Source organism: Capsicum annuum, chromosome 1 (genome assembly GCF_002878395.1).
Source record: "Capsicum annuum cultivar UCD-10X-F1 chromosome 1, UCD10Xv1.1, whole genome shotgun sequence".
Taxonomy (NCBI): domain Eukaryota; kingdom Viridiplantae; phylum Streptophyta; class Magnoliopsida; order Solanales; family Solanaceae; genus Capsicum; species Capsicum annuum.
In genome coordinates, this window is record NC_061111.1 from 152,759,159 (window position 1) to 152,776,628 (window position 17,470).

General features: G+C 39.3%; 2 protein-coding genes across 2 annotated transcripts; both read right to left on the minus strand.

The window, feature by feature from the left end:
* Window positions 1-14,935: 14,935 nt before the first annotated feature.
* On the minus strand, window positions 14,936-15,373 carry LOC107858853. Its single transcript, XM_016703657.1, has one exon. The coding sequence runs from the start codon at window positions 15,371-15,373 to the stop codon at window positions 14,936-14,938; it is 438 nt and encodes a 145-aa protein (XP_016559143.1).
* Window positions 15,374-15,987: 614 nt separating this feature from the next.
* LOC107858863 lies at window positions 15,988-16,527 on the minus strand. The gene has a single exon (XM_016703666.1). The coding sequence runs from the start codon at window positions 16,525-16,527 to the stop codon at window positions 15,988-15,990; it is 540 nt and encodes a 179-aa protein (XP_016559152.1).
* Window positions 16,528-17,470: the final 943 nt, after the last annotated feature.

Consider the following 17,470-nt stretch of genomic DNA (forward strand, 5'->3'; position numbering starts at 1 on the left):
CATTGCCGAGGCATACGGTTGTCAATTAATTTTGTGTTTGTTAATTGACCTTTGGTCAAGTTTCTCAAATTTTACTTTTATTTGTTGTTTTTGTTCTGTGCAGGGTAGTTATTGTGTATACTAAGTACTCGGAGATCGGGTGCACCATTATTACCAATACATCTAGAACCGCAATTAATTGGCAGAATGGCAGACCCCCAAGATGCTGAAAGACTAGCCGCTATGGCTAGAGCTCAACTAAATCAGCAGAATGACGGCCAGAAGGTGCGTCATCCTAATCCTGATGATGATGATTTGGGGGATGATGATTTGTTAGATCCTATTAATCTAAGACGTGCAGAGAATGTGGCTGCACCAATGAATCGAAATGTAAACAGAAATCACCTCTTTAGGACAAGGCAAGAACATCAACTAGTGCAGTTTGATCTGAATGACGATGAAGATGGAATGGATGGTGTAGGTGCAACTGGAGCTATCATTCCTCTACCTCTAGCACCAAGAGCTAAATTTAATATTACTAATACGATGATTCAACCTTTTCATCTAAAGGGGTTGTTCGATGGTCTTCTTGGAGATGATCTAAACATGCATTTGGTGAACTTTGTCACCATTTGCAAGTCTTTTGATAATCTAGGAGTGGGTCAGAATGCTATTCGTCTATGTTTATTTTCGTTGTCTCTATCTGGAAAGGCGACAGTATGGTTAAATAAACTAACTCCCGACTCTATAACCAACTGGAGGCAATTGAAACCCTCCAGAAGGGTATAGTTGAGGGATAAAATTAGTAACTTTCAACAACTTACCGCTAAAGTTCTTCATGAGATCTGGAGAGGTTTAAAAAGAAGCTGATGCAATGCCCGAACCATAACATAATGGATATTCATTTGATGGAGACTCTTTATCGGGCTTTGAACTCTATTTAAAAGCCAGTTGTGGATAATGCTGTAGGAGGGTCATTTGTTGACCTCACTTTTCCAGAGGCTTCGAAGATGCTTGATCGGATGACGAAATAGAGTAGAACTTGGCATACCAGGGATTCTGTGGTAGCAAGCTCTACTGTGTCTGGTAGTATGACTACAGAGTAGCACAAGGAGGAAGAACGTGACTAGGATATGGCATATTTAAAGACACAGATGGATTTGCTGACTAAGCATTTATTGTCTGGAAAATAGAGAAGGTGAAAGCTGTTGCATCCCAGGGAAGAGCTGATTCTGATTTGAAAAAAGAGGCGAACTATCAAAATAATCAGGGGGTTTCCAAGGCAATAGCCATGGAAATCAAGGTCGGAACTATTACGACAAATCTGGTTACAAGTAAAGAGATCAAGGGAACTGGAAGAGCAAAAATGATAGGAGTGGACTATATGTACCTCCTAAAAGTGGAGACAATGCTGTAACTAGCTCTGGAAAAATATCCATGGAGGACATGATGGAGAAACTACTAAAGAGAGTTGAGACTACCAACTCTGGGGTGACTACTATAAAGAGTGATTTATCTTTCATGAGTCAGTTGGTAAACTCACACTCTACTTCTATCAAATAGTTGGAGCAGCGAATGAGCAAACTATCAACAGCATTGAATCAGAGAAAGAGTGGAACTCTGCTAAGTGATATAGTTTAGAATCATCAAAATAATGGCTTCGGCATGGCAATTATCACACAGAGTGGTAAGGTATTACCAGGCCCGTCTGTGGGAAAAGCTGTGATTACAGAGGATATTGAGTATGAAGGAAGTTATCTAATGGATTTTGAGAAACTGGATAAAGTTATTGATAATACACCATCCAACCATCAGCAGGGTGATAAGTTGGAGAAGAGCAAGTGAAAGGAGACCGAAGTGATGGTTACTATACTCCCAAAACTGCCTCCTCCATTTCCCCATCGATTGAAAAAAAAGGCCGACGATACAAAGTTTGACAAGTTTATGACCATGCTTAAGCAGTTGACAATCAACTTTCCATTGGTGGAGGCATTGGAGCAAATGTCCAAGTATAAAAAGTTCATGAAATACCTTGTTACGAAGAAGCGGACAGTTAGATATAAGACGGTGGACAATCTTCATTATTGTAGTGATATTCCGACAAGGTTATTGGTGCAGAAGAAGGCAGACCCGAGAGCATTTACTATCCCATACACCATTGGGTGTCTTGATTTCACAAAAACTCTATGTGATTTGGGAGACAGCATAAACTTGATGCCGCTTGCTATGTATAAAAAACTGGGTTTGGGGGATCCTACTCCCACGAACATGAGATTAGTTATGTCAGACAGGTCTGTGAAGCGGCCCGTGGGGATTCTATATGATGTATTAGTTAAGGTGGCTAGTTTCATATTTCCAACTGATTTTGTAATTCTCGATTGGGAGGTGGACTTTGAGATGCCCATAATCTTGGGTAGACCTTTCCTCGCAATCGAGAGTGTACTTATTAATCTAAAGGAAAATGAGCTACTATTTAGGCTGAATGATGAAGTAGTTCAATTCGATGTATGCCAATCCATGAAATAGCATACAGATATAAGCGTATTTTTTATTGTGGATGTTTATTATGAGGAGGAGCAAGAAGTACCATAGAAGAAAAATTTGTTGTGGAGACTTTAGCTGCTGTATTAATGAATTTTGATCAAGACGATATTAAAGATTATGAGGACACTGTGTATGCCTTGACAGGTATGGGGGCTTATTCTTATGTACCCAAGAAGCTGGATTTGGGCTTAAAAATCATCCCAGCCCACCAGCCAAGCCATCTATTGAAGAGCCACCCACTTTGGAGCCGAAAGAGTTGCCTGGTCATTTGAGGTATGTGTTCCTGGGCAGCGAGAATACACTACCTGTTATTATTGTAGCTGACTTAGGTGAACAACAGGTAGAGCCCTTATCTCTGTTCTTAAGAGATATAAGATGGCTATTGGTTGGACGATTACAGACATTATCGACATTCCTCCTGGTATATGCACACATAAAATCCAGCTAGAGGAGGATTATGTCCCGACTATTGGGCATCAGTGCTGTCTTAACCCATCGATGCAAGAGGTGGTAAAAAAAGAAATCATCAAGTAGCTAGATACAGGAGTGGTATACCCCATCTCAGATAGTAAGTGGGCAAGTCCTGTTCAGTGCGTGCCCAAGAAAGGGGGCCTGACAGTGGTGGCTAATGAGAAGAATAATTTGATTTCACTCAAACCTATTATTGGATGGAGGGTGTGTATGGATTAAAAAAAAACTCAACTCATGGATATTGAAGGACCACTTCCCAATGTTTTTCATGGATCAAATGCTTGATTGGTTGGTGGGAAGAGGTTAGTATTATTTCTTGGATGGTTATTCTCATTACAATTAGATTTCTATAGCCCTGGAGGATCAGGAGAAAATGACATTCACCTGCCCATATAGTACTTTTACATTTAAGCGGATGCCGTTGGATTGTGTAATGCACCCGCTACGTTTCAACGGTGCATGATGTCTATTTTCTCAGATATGGTTGAAGACACCTTGGAGGTGTTTATGGATGATTTTTCTATGGTAGGAGATTCGCTTGATCTGTGATTGGTAAATTTGAGTAGGGCTTTACAGCGGTGTGAGGAGTTCAATCTTGTGCTTAATTAGCATAAATGTCACTTCATGGTGAAGGAGGGCATTGTTCTCGGACACAAAATTTCAGCAAAGGGGATTGAAGTTGATTGAGCTAAAGTTGAGGTTATAGAAAAGCTTCCACCTCCTATTTCAGTGAAGGGGGTGCGTAGTTTCCTTAGTCATGTTGGCTTCTATAGGAGGTTTATAAAGGACTTCTCAAAGATTACAAACCCCTTTTGCAAACTTTTGGAGAAGGAATTCAAATTCTCCTTTGATGATGATTGGTTGAAGGCATTTTAATGCCTTAAAGGGAAGCTAGTTGATGATCCTATTATTGTTGCACCAGATTGGTCAAAACCACTTAAGATCATGTGTGATGCAAGCGGTGTTGCCCTAGGAGCTGTGCAGGGATAAGAGAAGGACAAGTTGTTTTATCCAATCTATTATGCCAGCAAAGCGTTGAATGGAGCTCAAAAGAACTACACCGTCACAGAACAAGAACTTCTTGCAGTAGTATATGCTTTTGAGAAGTTTTGGGCTTATTTGCTAGGAATCAAGGTGGTTGTCCACACTGACCACATAGCCTTGAGATATTTGATGGCAAAAAAGATGCAAAACCACGGTTGATCAGATGGGTGCTGCTACTTCAAGAATTTGACTTTGAAGTCAAAGATAGAAAGAGTTGTGAAAACCAAGTTATGGATCATCTGTCCATGCTGGAAAGTGAACAAACAGTTAAAGATGAATTTGAGATCAATGATGCATTTCCAGATGAGGAAATCTTGGCTACTGTTATGGAGAAAATACCTTGGTATGTGATTTTAAAAATTATGTGTTGAGCGAGGTGATACTAGAGAATCTTTCCTTTTATCAAAGGAGAAACTTTCTCCATGATGTGACCCATTACTTCTGGGATGAGCCGCATTTTTTTAGCGATGTTCGGATGGTATTATTAGACGATGCATCCCAGAAGTAGATATGTTGAGTATACTGGAAGAGAGCCATGCTTCCCCAGTTGGAGGTCATTATACAGGTGATCAAACTGCAAGGAAAGTGCTTCAAACTGGCTACTATTAGCCCTCTTTGTTCAAAGATGCCTACGAGTTCGTGAAGAGGTGTGACCAGTGTCAAAGGCAAGGGTCCATCTCGAAGCACCATGAGATGCCAATGTATAAAATGCTGGAGGTAGAATTATATGATGTTTAGGGCATTGATTTCATGGGGCCCTTAATAATCTCATTTGGGATGAAGCACATATTAGTGGTCGTTGACTGCGTGTCAAAATGGGTTGAGGCAGTGACTCTAGCAGATAATGAAGGAAAGAGAATTGTTGCATTCTTGAGGAAAAACATCTTCTCTTACTTTGGGGTACCACGTACCATTATCAGCGATGGAGGATCACACTTTTGCAACAAAATATTTAGAGCTACCTTGGCAGAATATGGAGTTAAGCAGCATAAAGTGGCTACACCATACCTCCCGCTAACCAGTGGGCAGGTAGAAATCTCAAATCAAGAAATCAAAGTTATCCTTTCTAAGACTGTAAATACTAGCAAAAAGGATTGGTCTAGAAAGCTGGGCGATGCCTTATGGGCATATCAAACGGCTTTCAAGACACCTATTGGAATGTCTCCATACCAATTAGTTTTTCATAAGGTGTGTCATTTGCCGATTGAGCTAGAGCATAAAGTGTTCTGGGCACTGAAGCGGCTTAATTTGAATTGAAATAAGGTAGTGAATATGAGACTGGGGAAGCTAAATAAGATAGACGAGTTCCATCTTGGAGCTTATGATCGAGCTGATCTATACAAAGAAAGAATGAAGTACCATAACCGCAGGATTGAAAAGCAGAATTTCCAGAGAGGTGACTTGGTGCTTTTGTTCAACTCCAGACTCAAACTATTTCTAGGTAAGCTCAAATCTAAATGGTCCAGCCCATTTAAAGTGAGTCAAGTCTACTCATCTGGAGTAGTGGAACTTGAAAATGAAGACGGAAGTGTCTTCAAGGTAAATGGGCAGCATGTGAAACTGTATATTGGTCCAATTTACTCGATAAGGAGTATTGATAATGTCTATCTCATTGAAGTCTAAGTAATCGAGATAACTGAGTCGTGCTGCGACGATAAATCAGGCGCTAGTGGGAGGCAACCCATGGCATGTTGTTGTAAAGCATAGTTAAATTATTTTGTTATTCTAGTGCATTTTTTATGTGTTTGTGAAGATGCATGATTTAAAATGCAGCAAAAAGAAGGAGTAATGCAATTGGAAAAAAGGAGGGAAAATCTGAGCTACTAGAACAAAAGTGATGGCCGAACTGGTGGACCACCAATCACTTGACGGACCACCATTTCAACCGTCACAAAGAAGCTGAAAATTCATTCATTGGAAAAAGTTGATGGCCAAAGTGGTGGACCGTAAAAAATTTGGTGGACCATTACTTGGACCGTCAAAATCAAGTTGAGTTGCCAAGGTTCTGATAAGGTGTGACGGCCAAAGCATTGGACCGTCACAAATTTGGTAGACCGCCACTTGGACCGTCTAAATAAATCTGAGGTGACTATCTTCTGGTAAGGTGCGACGGCCGAAGTGGTGGACCATCACTTGGACCGTCGAAAATAAGCTGAAGTGACCATGTTCTGGTAAGGAGCGATGGCCCAAATGGTGGTCCGTCGCATTTCTGACAGACCGTTGTAGCATTCGTCACTATTACCCTAGTACTGGGTCGGGTCGAGTTGAAATTAAAATTTATTTAAGTGACCCTTTCTTGGCTAAGTTATTTTAAAGAGGTAAAAGAGTGGTTACATACGTTGTACCCTTTTCAAATTCTTCAACTATCCAAATTCCATTATATTCAAAGAATCTGTGGGCATTTTGATCTTTCTAGGAGTCTCTATCTACTTTTTTTGCTCTATTTAAGCAAACTCATTTGTTTTCTTTATCTTCATCACAAGAAATCTTGAAAGAAAATTACTAGAGTTGAAGTTAAGTTTGTGTTCTTAAGTTGTAAGTAAGTAAAAGAGAAACTATTGAAAAAACAAGGTATGAGCACCTCCATATCTTCCCTTTTTGAATTGCAAAACATGAAATGAATGAGTGGTTTGTTGATTAAAACTTCATCTTGTGTTCTACTTTTTCTTTAACTTGTTTTGAGTGTGGAGCGATAATATACTCTATGTGGGTGAAGTCTGAGTAACCCGTATGCTCAAAAGTATAAAATTGTGTGCATAAATGTGGAATTGGTGTAAATTTTTGCTAAAAATCAGGATGGTACGTTAAATGCTTGACAAAATGCGGAATTGAATCCTGAATATGAAGAAGGGGGTGCAACGGTTAAGTTAGTGGATCGTCGCAAGAACCCTAGAAAAGATACCCACTAATTAAGATGCGACGGTCGAAGTGGTGGACCGTTAACTTTGCGATGGACCACCATCTGGACCATCACAACTCTCTGAATTTACAGGTCTTCTGGATAGGACTTGACGGCCCACCTGGTGGACCACCAGTTACTCGACAGACCACTAGTGTGGCCGTCAAGTATGCTTTTTTCACTGTTAAGCTATTTTGTGTTGTGAACTAATTCCTTGATTTTTTTTCATACGTTATGCTCGTAAGCTTCCACCAAATAGAGGAGGAAGATCCCAAAGGGGTAGAGGCGAATCTGGACTTGTGTACAATAACAGGCAATGCAAAAGGGAAACTCCCACGCTCTCCCCGTCTGAAGAGGAGAGCGGCAGTAGAACAAGCAGTACCAACTCAAGACTAGATAAGGCAACGGTTGCTATAAATCAACCTGAGACTGTCGAGGGTGAAACTGAAGCTGCTAACATGAGAGACCAAATGGAAGCAATAAATATAGATACTGAACCTGAGAATGCTAAAATTATCAAGTGTAAGGATCCTCAAGTTTTAGAAAATATTAGATGGCAAATAGAGGGAGCACGAGAGAAATTCTATGACTGATTGACACCTACAGTAAGAGGGATAAAAGTACATTCATAGAGGAATATTAGATTGTGACAACGGAGATGCATAAATATCCTGAGTTGGAATGCCGTTTTAATGAGTATGAACTAGCATGGATGAACAAGCCACCAGGAGCGTATCAACTGAATTGGGTAAGAGAATTCTTTGCCAATTATATTGCTCTAGTAGAAAAGAACTGTCCAAAAGGGACGTCAGTTGCAAGCTTTCCTAACAGAGAGTCCGTACCTATCCAAGGATTCACTATTGATATTTTAGCCCGAACAATCAATAGGATGTTGTTTGGGCCAGAGTACGAGGCTCCCCCTTCTATACCTGATCTTGAGTATAGGTTAAGAACTGTATCCACTCAGAGGCCTTGGGAGGCTTCATTATTTACTAATGATGGTAACCCTTCTTGGTTGACTAATCCATGGGAGTGCATTGAAAAATATTCCATTAGCTTCAAGGCTAAGTTCTGGTGGGTTGTTGTTCGCTTAAGGCTAATGCCAGCAAAAGGTGACAAAAACTTGGATAAACATAGAGTCGTATTGGTGGCAAGCTTGGTGTCAGGGCTGCAAGTTGACTTCGGCCAGATTATTACGGATGAGATGTTTGTAAGGCACATAAAATAAACAGTGGATTTCCGTTCCCATGCTTAATCACTGAGTTAGCAAACAAGCTGGTGTGTCCCTGATCCGTGGAGTTGATAATGAAATCCCGGCTACACATAGATAGGACATTGACAAGTCAAAAGACAACTCAAAGTTCGAGATGCGTGTCACTAAGCCTCCAGCATACTAGACTCAATCTGCACCAGCTCCTAATGCTACAGAAATTTTTGCAGGTATGCCGTTGCCTATCACCACTTATATGCCACCAGAATATGTGCCTCCAGGTACTTCTGCAGGGTTGGTTTCTACATAATCTATGGATGGAGCAGACTTTACCGAATATAGGTTGATGCAGGAGAATTTTGCAAAATTAGTAAAGCTGCAAAAAAGGTTTTAGAGATAGTTAGATAAATGGGCGTCAGAATTTAAGCCTTTGTTGATGAAATTGTAGCTAAGGCAATCCGTCTATTCCAAATTATTCAAGCTAGGATGGACAGCATAGAGCACCGCATTAACAAAAGGCTAGATGCATTATCCCTCCCTGATCTTGCCAAGCTCATGGTTGAATTTGAACAGGCAAAGGCTGATATAGCAGAGTTAAAGGAAAGGTAGCCACAGCAAACTATTTTTGACCTACCCTTAGTGGCAAGTGACAATGATGAGGGTATTGTGTACCTGATGGAAAGACCTGTGAAAGACAAAGGAAAGTAACACATGGATAAATGAGCTGCAAAAAGAGTTGAAAAGAGGAGAAAGAGAGCAGAAATGACACTGGAGAAACAAGAACAGTATGATCTGAAGAGAGCTCAAAATAAATCAAAGAAAGATGAAGAAAAGAGAGAGAAGAAAGAGGAAGATGAAGCAGCAAGAGTATCTACTAGTGTTTCCCCAGTAAGGGGGAAAAGTTCGAAATCAGTTTGAGATATGATTTCTCCAATCTAGGAGGGTGAGGTTTTGAGTGCCCCTACTACTATAGGGGCCAACATTGCACCAGGTGAGGATACAGGAGCCTCACCATACTTCACAGATACCTCAGATGAATAAGAGGCAAAACAAGAATACCTATTCCTTTGTACTTTAATTTAATGCTTTAAGGATAATGCATATGTTTTTATGTGGGGTGGTGTACTTGTATCATGGGGGGTTGTGTTGCCGATGTTTTGAACCTTACCATGTGCTATCTAGGAGAATCGACATGTCTAGGATCATATTAAGTTGGCATTTTTATTTTATAGGTTTAACTTCAGATTTGCATTTTTCTTGTTTTTAAGTCTTGTTATGATGTTGATGTGGCCCATAAAATAAAAGTGTTATTTATGTTAGTATCTTGTTGTAAATACGGATGATGAATGATGTTGGCATCAAGATATGACTACTTCCATTTGACTGTTTACTTTTGTCTCCTAGGATATGTGATCAACTGTTAGTGAATCTGTAGTTGGAATTAATCTGTAAATACACATGACATGTGATGCACATCTTAAGAGTAGTTAAATGAGTTTGACTCAGTTTCCACTGTGTGTGTTTTTGGTATGAAGGAAAATGTTTTCCATGGAAAATATTTTCCTAGAAAATAAGTTGGTTTCTTACTTGTTTTCTTATGTTTGATTGGTAGATAGAAAATATTTTCTAAAAAATGTTTTCTAGTGTTTGGTTAGTGAATGAAAAAATATTTTTCAGAAAATACATTTTTAGTGTTTTGCAAAATAGTGTGCGAGTACTTGTATTAGTTCTTACATAGTATTGTACCTAGAACTTGCCTGGTTCAATTAATGTTGTTCTGTAGTTGTTGGAATAAGAAGTGATGGCAGGCCACCTTGTGCTTTTAATCCATTTAGCCAAAGTAATTAACCCCACCAAAAATAATTTTCCATGTTTGGACCCTTCTTTGAGCCTTTGTTAATTTTTCTTCATCACCCAGCATTCTAGTTAACTCTCTTTCAGCTATTGACTTCTAGCTCTGGCCCGGGCCTAGTAATGGGCAATCTGTACCTAAAATTAGGCAAAACACCTAAGTTGAGGGTAGCTATTGTAGGGTTGTTAACTGCCTAAGGGAAAGTCGGTCTAGATGTTGAATTTGAGCATTTGGCCCTGGTCTAGTAAAGACAATGTGCACCTTGACTTATGGCATCAGCCTAAGTTGAGGGTGGCTGATACTTGTATATATAAGAAAAAAAGGGAGTTATTGTGGTGAAGCATGAATGAGCGAGCAAAGTATTGGCCTTGGTAAGAAGAATTTGAAGGCAAAGAGAGTTAAAGCCTAGTCCTTAGTCACTTTTACCCAAAAATTCCTTCCTACCCTAGCCTAATACCTTATTTCTAGCCTAGAAAAGACCTGTTTGATCTTGGAACTCAACTATAAAGGGGGCGTTGGATAATAAAGGCAAGCTTATGGGTACATGTGCTATGTTGGTTACTTCTTTGATGAGTGAGAGGGTTTTGATTTGTATCCACAAAATTTAACTGAGTGGTGGATCTCCTTGTCTGTGAGGGCAACCTGAGTCATACTTAATTTTGTTGATCTCTATAGATTCTTGTATCCATGTTGTGTAGATGAATTGAATTTGAAATAATGTTGGTTATAGACTCTAACATATTAAACCATATGATTTGGATGACAAGTGAGTAGTTGTGTAAAAAGTGGTTCAGTAGTAAATGCCCGTCATTGTATTATTCATATTTGCAATTTGGTGCTGAGTTGTTTGAGGACAAGCAATGATATTAAGTTGAGGATGTTGATGTTCCGACTTTTGACGGAACATTTTTTATCTTTTTCTTGAAAAAAATGCATGTTTTCAAGAAACCAAGGTTGCATTTAATGCTGGTTTTTAGTGTTACAGGGTAAGGAGCTAGCTGTGGAATAAGACTCAGAAAATTAGCAGAAAAAGACTTCTGACTATCAAGATGGTGGACCGTCAGTCTTGCGACGGACCACCAGTGACGGTCCACTAGTTCAACTGTCAGTGTTACACAGAACAAGGAATCCTGAAACACTCAGCGATAGCCCATGTGGTGGACCGTTAGTCTTGTGATGGACCACCAATGTGGTCGTCAGGCCTAAATAGAACCCATGTATTCAGATGACTCAATGACGACCCATATGGTGGACCGTCAGTCTTTTGATAGACCACCATTTTGGCCATCAGTTTAAAGCAAAACTGGACTCTCCAGGACCATCAGCGATGGCCCATATGGTGGACCACCAGACTTTCGACGGACTGCCATTTTGGCCATCAGACTCAAGCAGAACGAAGCTTTCAAGGACCATCAACAATGGCTAATTTGGTGAACCATCAGACTTCTGACGGACCACCACTTGAGCCATCACTTTGGACGCGGATTTTATAATTTTGAATTTTAAATTCTTTTTACCTGGGAACATATAAATACCCAGTCTTAGGTTATATTAGGTATCTTTTATCCATCTTATATCTTATCTTTTAGTAGGTTTTCCATACTTGAAACATATTGTTACATAGTTTTTCTCTAAGATTCATTAGAGGTTTTGTGGATCTAGATTCCTTTATTCAGATTTTCTATTGAAGATTGAAGAACAACAATTGTGACTTTTGTAAGTAAACTTGGAATTAATTTATGAATAACACAATGGTTTCTTCTCTTTCTTGGGTGGAAATGTGTGGCTAAGCTCCCATAACTAGGGTTATGGGATCCTTGATGTGAAAAGTTGATTTTGGGTTGTGAATCTAGTAGATTCCCATGAGTAATTGATATTTCATAAACTCTTCTTCACTTTAATAACTTTTCTTGGTTGTAAACTTGAAAAGTGGGCCCAAGAACAACACTTGTTCAAATAGAAAAGTGCTTGTTGGGAAAATAAAGGGTTTACATAAATCTAAAGGCATACCCCATCCGGTGGCTATTGGCATTTTCCATGCAACACATGCCCTTAGCACAGGGTCTAACATACGAGTCACACTCATTTTTAAGGCCTAAAAGCACCCCAACGCAACCCATAGCATCTAAACATGGTTTACCATCAAAATAGGGGTCCTAAAGGTCATTTTGAATGCATTATTTGAGAGTTACAACTAGGGGGTGTTACAAGGAACTCAAACCATATCTTTTTACCTGTTTACTTTTGGTAATGCTACTTATGTTGTAATTTTTTTTCCCGGCACAGGTATTTCATTGTTGTTTCGAATAACCAAAATATTTTTGTGAACTGAAAGCCTCCAAATCATAGTTTCTTTTATTCCTTTCTCCTCTATTCCTAATAACAATAGGAATATCATGATTATGCTTGCCTTCATATATTGTTATGACAGCTTGTGGATCGGTTGAAGCCCTCTCAACTTGTTTGCGGACATTGAATCCAGGATATGTGCACCGGCAATCACTCCTCGAATGTTAAGACCCTTTACCAGGTACCTTGAATGGTAGAGTGTACTTAAACCTTACCTCTATTACTGGTGGAGAAGTTGTTTCCAAATTCAAAACAAATCCAATGCTTAGCTTAAAATTCCTGAAGGAGTAATTTTTTTCTTTTTTCTGTTCAGTTAATCGTTAAACTAAAAAAAAATAAACTATTCTTCTAAAGCTAAGCAAAGTTCATGTTGGAAGAACAATTAATTCCTCGATTGATCAACCTATTCCATAAATTAAAAAAATCAGTTCTGGTTTATAAAAATAGAAACTTATTAGGTTTTTCAAATTGCAAACATAATGATAGTTCCTACATCCAAACAAAACTGAGTACAATATTATTATTATTATTGATAATCGTGATGTCTCATTCAATCTGGCATACCTCGACACGATTAAGAAAAAGATAACTGAACTTTGGTGAAAAAAAAGTCAATCTCTATCTAAGAATACAACATTAGAGATCATCACAGATGAATCAAAGATGAGCAATACAGGTAGAGAAAACATTCTTCTTACCTCAAGCTCCATAATTTAAGGGTTTTGGCGCAGACCGCATAGCTAACATCCATCGATTTTTTATCTCAGGTTTTCTTCTTTGATAACTCAAAACCTAAAGAAAGAAAAGCCTTCAAGAAGATACATATATAGCATGTCTTAATAGACTCTAACATGAACGATGAACCAAGAGGGTTCACTCTCTCTGTTGATCCACATGTTCTTCCAGCATGTCAGCTATACAGATGGACTAAAAATCATATTATCCATGCAAACCATAAAAGCAATAATTCATAGCTAATTCTATTGTTGTATCGAGTATATCGAGTCTAATTAACTTTCCTATGGATTCTAGAATATAAGTAGAAAAACCTCGTTAAACTAAAACGTAGGTGTGCACTACAATGAGCTTATTAGGGAAGCTAGAAAACACTACCTGTAAGCAGTGAAATATTTTAAAAGTTTTCGTAATAAGGGGTGCCCAGTCTCCAAAGTTCCTTTGAAAAAATTTAAAAGCAATTTAAAAGTTCCTTTGCTTATATACAGTCCTCAAAATACGAAAGCTCAACTTTGTTTGTTATATACAGTCCTTTGGAATGTGAAAGCTTGACTTTGTTTGCTTATATACAGTCCTTGCCCTGCGGAATTTTGACTTTATTAAAGTCAGACGGCACTCTTCGATTTGAGGAGTTTGTTGGGAAAGTAAATAGCCTAATCTTCCTATGAGGATCCTTTTTTCTTAGTTTCCAATCTAGGTCTTCAAAATATACCTGTGAAAGAATTAGAATAAAACTCTTAGAGCTTGTGAGGATTAGTATAAATGTATGTAAAGAGAATAAAGTATGGGAAGAATATTTGGCTCATGTCGTAGCGGTAAGCTGCATGATGCCCCTGATCCTATCCCAAAGCTTGGCTTGATGTAGTCTTCCAATTCCTATTTTCCTGCGCTCAAAGAAAAATTCTTAGTTGGGAGGGGGTGTTGATTTGTGTCGACTTGGGAATCCTGGCTTTGTTTACGGAATTCTCCAACACTCCCTCAGTTTCTCAATCACTCCCAAATTCGGAGTCTCAGTAAGTGGGAAAGTTAGGAAGTATAGTGAAAATACATCTATGTATATATGCTTTCACAAATATATTACGTATATATTAAGTATATATAGAAATCCTTTGTCGTTTTTAGATTATGACACATTCGAAAATCCGTTAAGCCTCCATTTGTTGATCGTGACCTATGTAGCTTTATCCTTCGGGTGGAGCTGCTCTGACTGTCGATGCTACGACGATTCTGGTGGCGAGATCTCTTATATTCTAAGGCTATACTACGAGCAAAGGGGATTTTCCTTAAGGTAAGACCGAACCTTTCAGGTTGCCTACATATCCTGAAGATCGGAATCAAGTCTGTGCGTAGTTCAAATACAATGATAAAGTAAAAATATGCAGTGTAGTGATCGATCCTAACTCAGGATGCCTACATATCCTAAGAATAGGAATCAGGTCATAACATAGTTCGATACAAAAGATAAAGTAAAATAATGCAATGATCGGGCCTGACTCAGGCTGCCTATGTATCCAAGTGGAATCAGGTCAGGCTATAGTTCAGTACAATGAAAAGGTAAAAATATGAAGGGACCAAATCCGATGTGGATTGCCTACGTATCCCGCCATGGGAATTCAGGTCAAGCGTAGTTCTAAATATGTAAAAGGATGATGTTTTTGGATTTTCTAAGGGAACCAAACCCTATGTGGGTTGCCTACGTATCCCGCCGTGGGAAATCAGGCTAATACGTAGTTCTGTTACATTAAAGAAAAATGCAAAAAGTACAAAGAAATAATTAGTCTTAATGTCTTCAAATGTAGTACTTCTTGATGGCGTCTGAATCGATCGATTTTGTGCTTACTATGCCGTCCATTTATGCGAGGATCACTGCTCCTCCTGAGAGTACTCGGTGAACTATGTAAGGACCTTGCCAATTTGGCACAAATTTTCCTTTGGCTTCATCTTGGTGAGGGAATATCTTCTTCAATACTAATTGTCCTGGTGTGAATCGACGAGGCTTGACTTTCTTGTTGAACGCCTTGATCATTCTATTTTGATAGAGTTGACCATGACAAACCGCATCCAATCTCTTCTTGTCAATGAGCATCAACTGCTCGATTCTACTATGAATCCATTCAACGTCATCTAGACCAACCTCCTGAATGACTCTCAATGAAGGTATCTCTACTTCTGTAGGTATCACTGCTTCCGACCCATAAACCAACATGTAGGGAGTTTCCCCAGTAGAAGTTCTAATTGTGGTGCAATATCCACCATAATTAAGATTTGCAGCTTTAACTACTCCATTCATTTATGGTCGATACGCCGTGGAATTTTGATGAGAGATCTTAAACCTTTTGCAAATCTCTCTCATCAGGTCTCTATTAAGATTGACTTCATTATCTGTTATGATTGATTCTGGAATTCCAAACCGGCAAACTACGTTGTTGCAAACAAAATCTGCTACACCTTCTTGGTTATGGCCTTATGTGTCGAGGCCTCAGCCTACGTTGTGAAGTAATCGATAGCGACCAAGATAAAATGGTGTCTATTGGATGTAGGAGGCTCTATGGGCCCAATAACATCCATGCCCCAAGCAGCAAACGGCTAAGGAGAACCCATCAGATTGAGTTCATTTGGCGGAACTCAGATAAAGTCTCCATGAACCTAACATTGGTGATACTTCTACACGAATCGAATGTCATCCCTCTCCATGGTCATCCAAAAGTATTCAGCTCTCAAAATCTTCTTCGCAAGCATGAAATTGTTTATGTGGGGTCCACAAGTCCCTGCATGTATCTCCTCTAACAATCTCGTGGCCTCCGTGGAATCAACACACTATATCAATCCTAGGTCTGGAGTCCTCCTATATAGGATTTCCCCATTGAGAAAGAAGTGATTGGCCCTCCTTCTTAAAGTCCTCTTCTACTTGTCAGTAGCACCTTCTGGATATCCTCCTGCTCTAAGTAACCTCTTAATGTCGTAGTACCACGGCTTTCCATCTGTCTCTTCATCTACATGGAAAGAATAGGCTTGTTGGCCGTGTATTTCCACTTTTATGGGATCAATGTAATTCTTATCTAGATACTGACTCATTAAAGATAGTGTCGCCAAGGCATCAGCAAACTCATTTTGAATTCGAGGGACATGCTTGAATTCGATCTTCATAAACCTTTTGCTCAATTCCTTAACACATTCCACATAAGGAAGGATTTTGACATTCTTTGTGGTCCATTCTCCTTGCACCTGATGGATCAACAAATTTGAATCTCCTATCACCAATAGCTCTTTAATGTCCATGTCTACTGCCATCCTAAGCCCGAGAATGCAAGCCTCATATTCTGCTATGTTATTTGTGTAAGGAAACCTAATCTTTACCGATATTGGGTAGTGTTGACCTGTTTTTGAAACTAGGACTGCTCTAATTTTAACTCCTTTGAAGTTCGCTACTTCATCGAAGAACATCCTTCATCCATCATACGGCTCTGAGATATCTTCTCCTGCGAACAACACCTTTTCATCAGGAAAGTAGGTATTGAGCGGCGTGTAATCTTGATCCACTGAATTTTCTGCAAGGTGATCAGCCAAAGCTTGTCCTTTGACGGCTTTTTGTGTCATGTACACAATGTCAAACTCACTCAACAAGATCTGCCATTTTTTCAACTTTCCAGTAGGCATTGGCTTCTGAAATATGTACTTGAGTGAATCCATTCTCGAAATTAAGTACGTGGTATACGCGGACAGGTAGTGCCTTAAAGTTTGTGCAACCCAGGTCAATGCGCAATAGGTCCGCTCCAACAATGTATACCTAGCTTCATACAGTGTGAATTTCTTACTCAGGTAGTAAACGGCTTGCTTTTTCCTCCCTGTATCATGCTTCCCTAACACACATCCAAAGGCATTATCCATAACAGACAGATATAGCAATAATGGCTTTCCTGGTTCTGGTGGAACCAATACTAGTGGGTTAGACAAATACTCCTTGATTTTGTCAAAAGCCTTCTGACATTCTTCAGTCCATCCAGTGACAGCGTCTTTCTTCAATAACTTGAATATTGGTTTACAAATTATTGTGGACTGAGCTATGAACTGACTAATGTAATTGAGTCTTCCCAAGAAGCTCATTACGTTCTTTTTGGTCTTAGGAGGTGGTAAGTCTTGGATTGTTTTTATCTTGGATGGGTCCAACTCTATACCTCTCTTACTAACAATGAATCCCAATAACTTTCCCGTGGGAACTCCAAAGGCGCATTTAGCTGGGTTCAACTTTAGGTATACCTTCACAGCCTTTCAAAGAACTTTCGTAAATCATCCAAATGGTCCGAACTCCTTTTAGATTTGATGAAGACATCGTCCACGTACACTTCGATTTCTTTATGAATTATATCATGGAAAAGAGTATTCATGG

Coding starts and splice junctions, on each gene's coding strand:
- LOC107858853 (XM_016703657.1), bottom strand. CDS start 15,373: ATGAATGGAGTAGTTAAAGCTGCAAATCTTAATTATGGTGGATATTGC.
- LOC107858863 (XM_016703666.1), bottom strand. CDS start 16,527: ATGTTCTTCGATGAAGTAGCGAACTTCAAAGGAGTTAAAATTAGAGCA.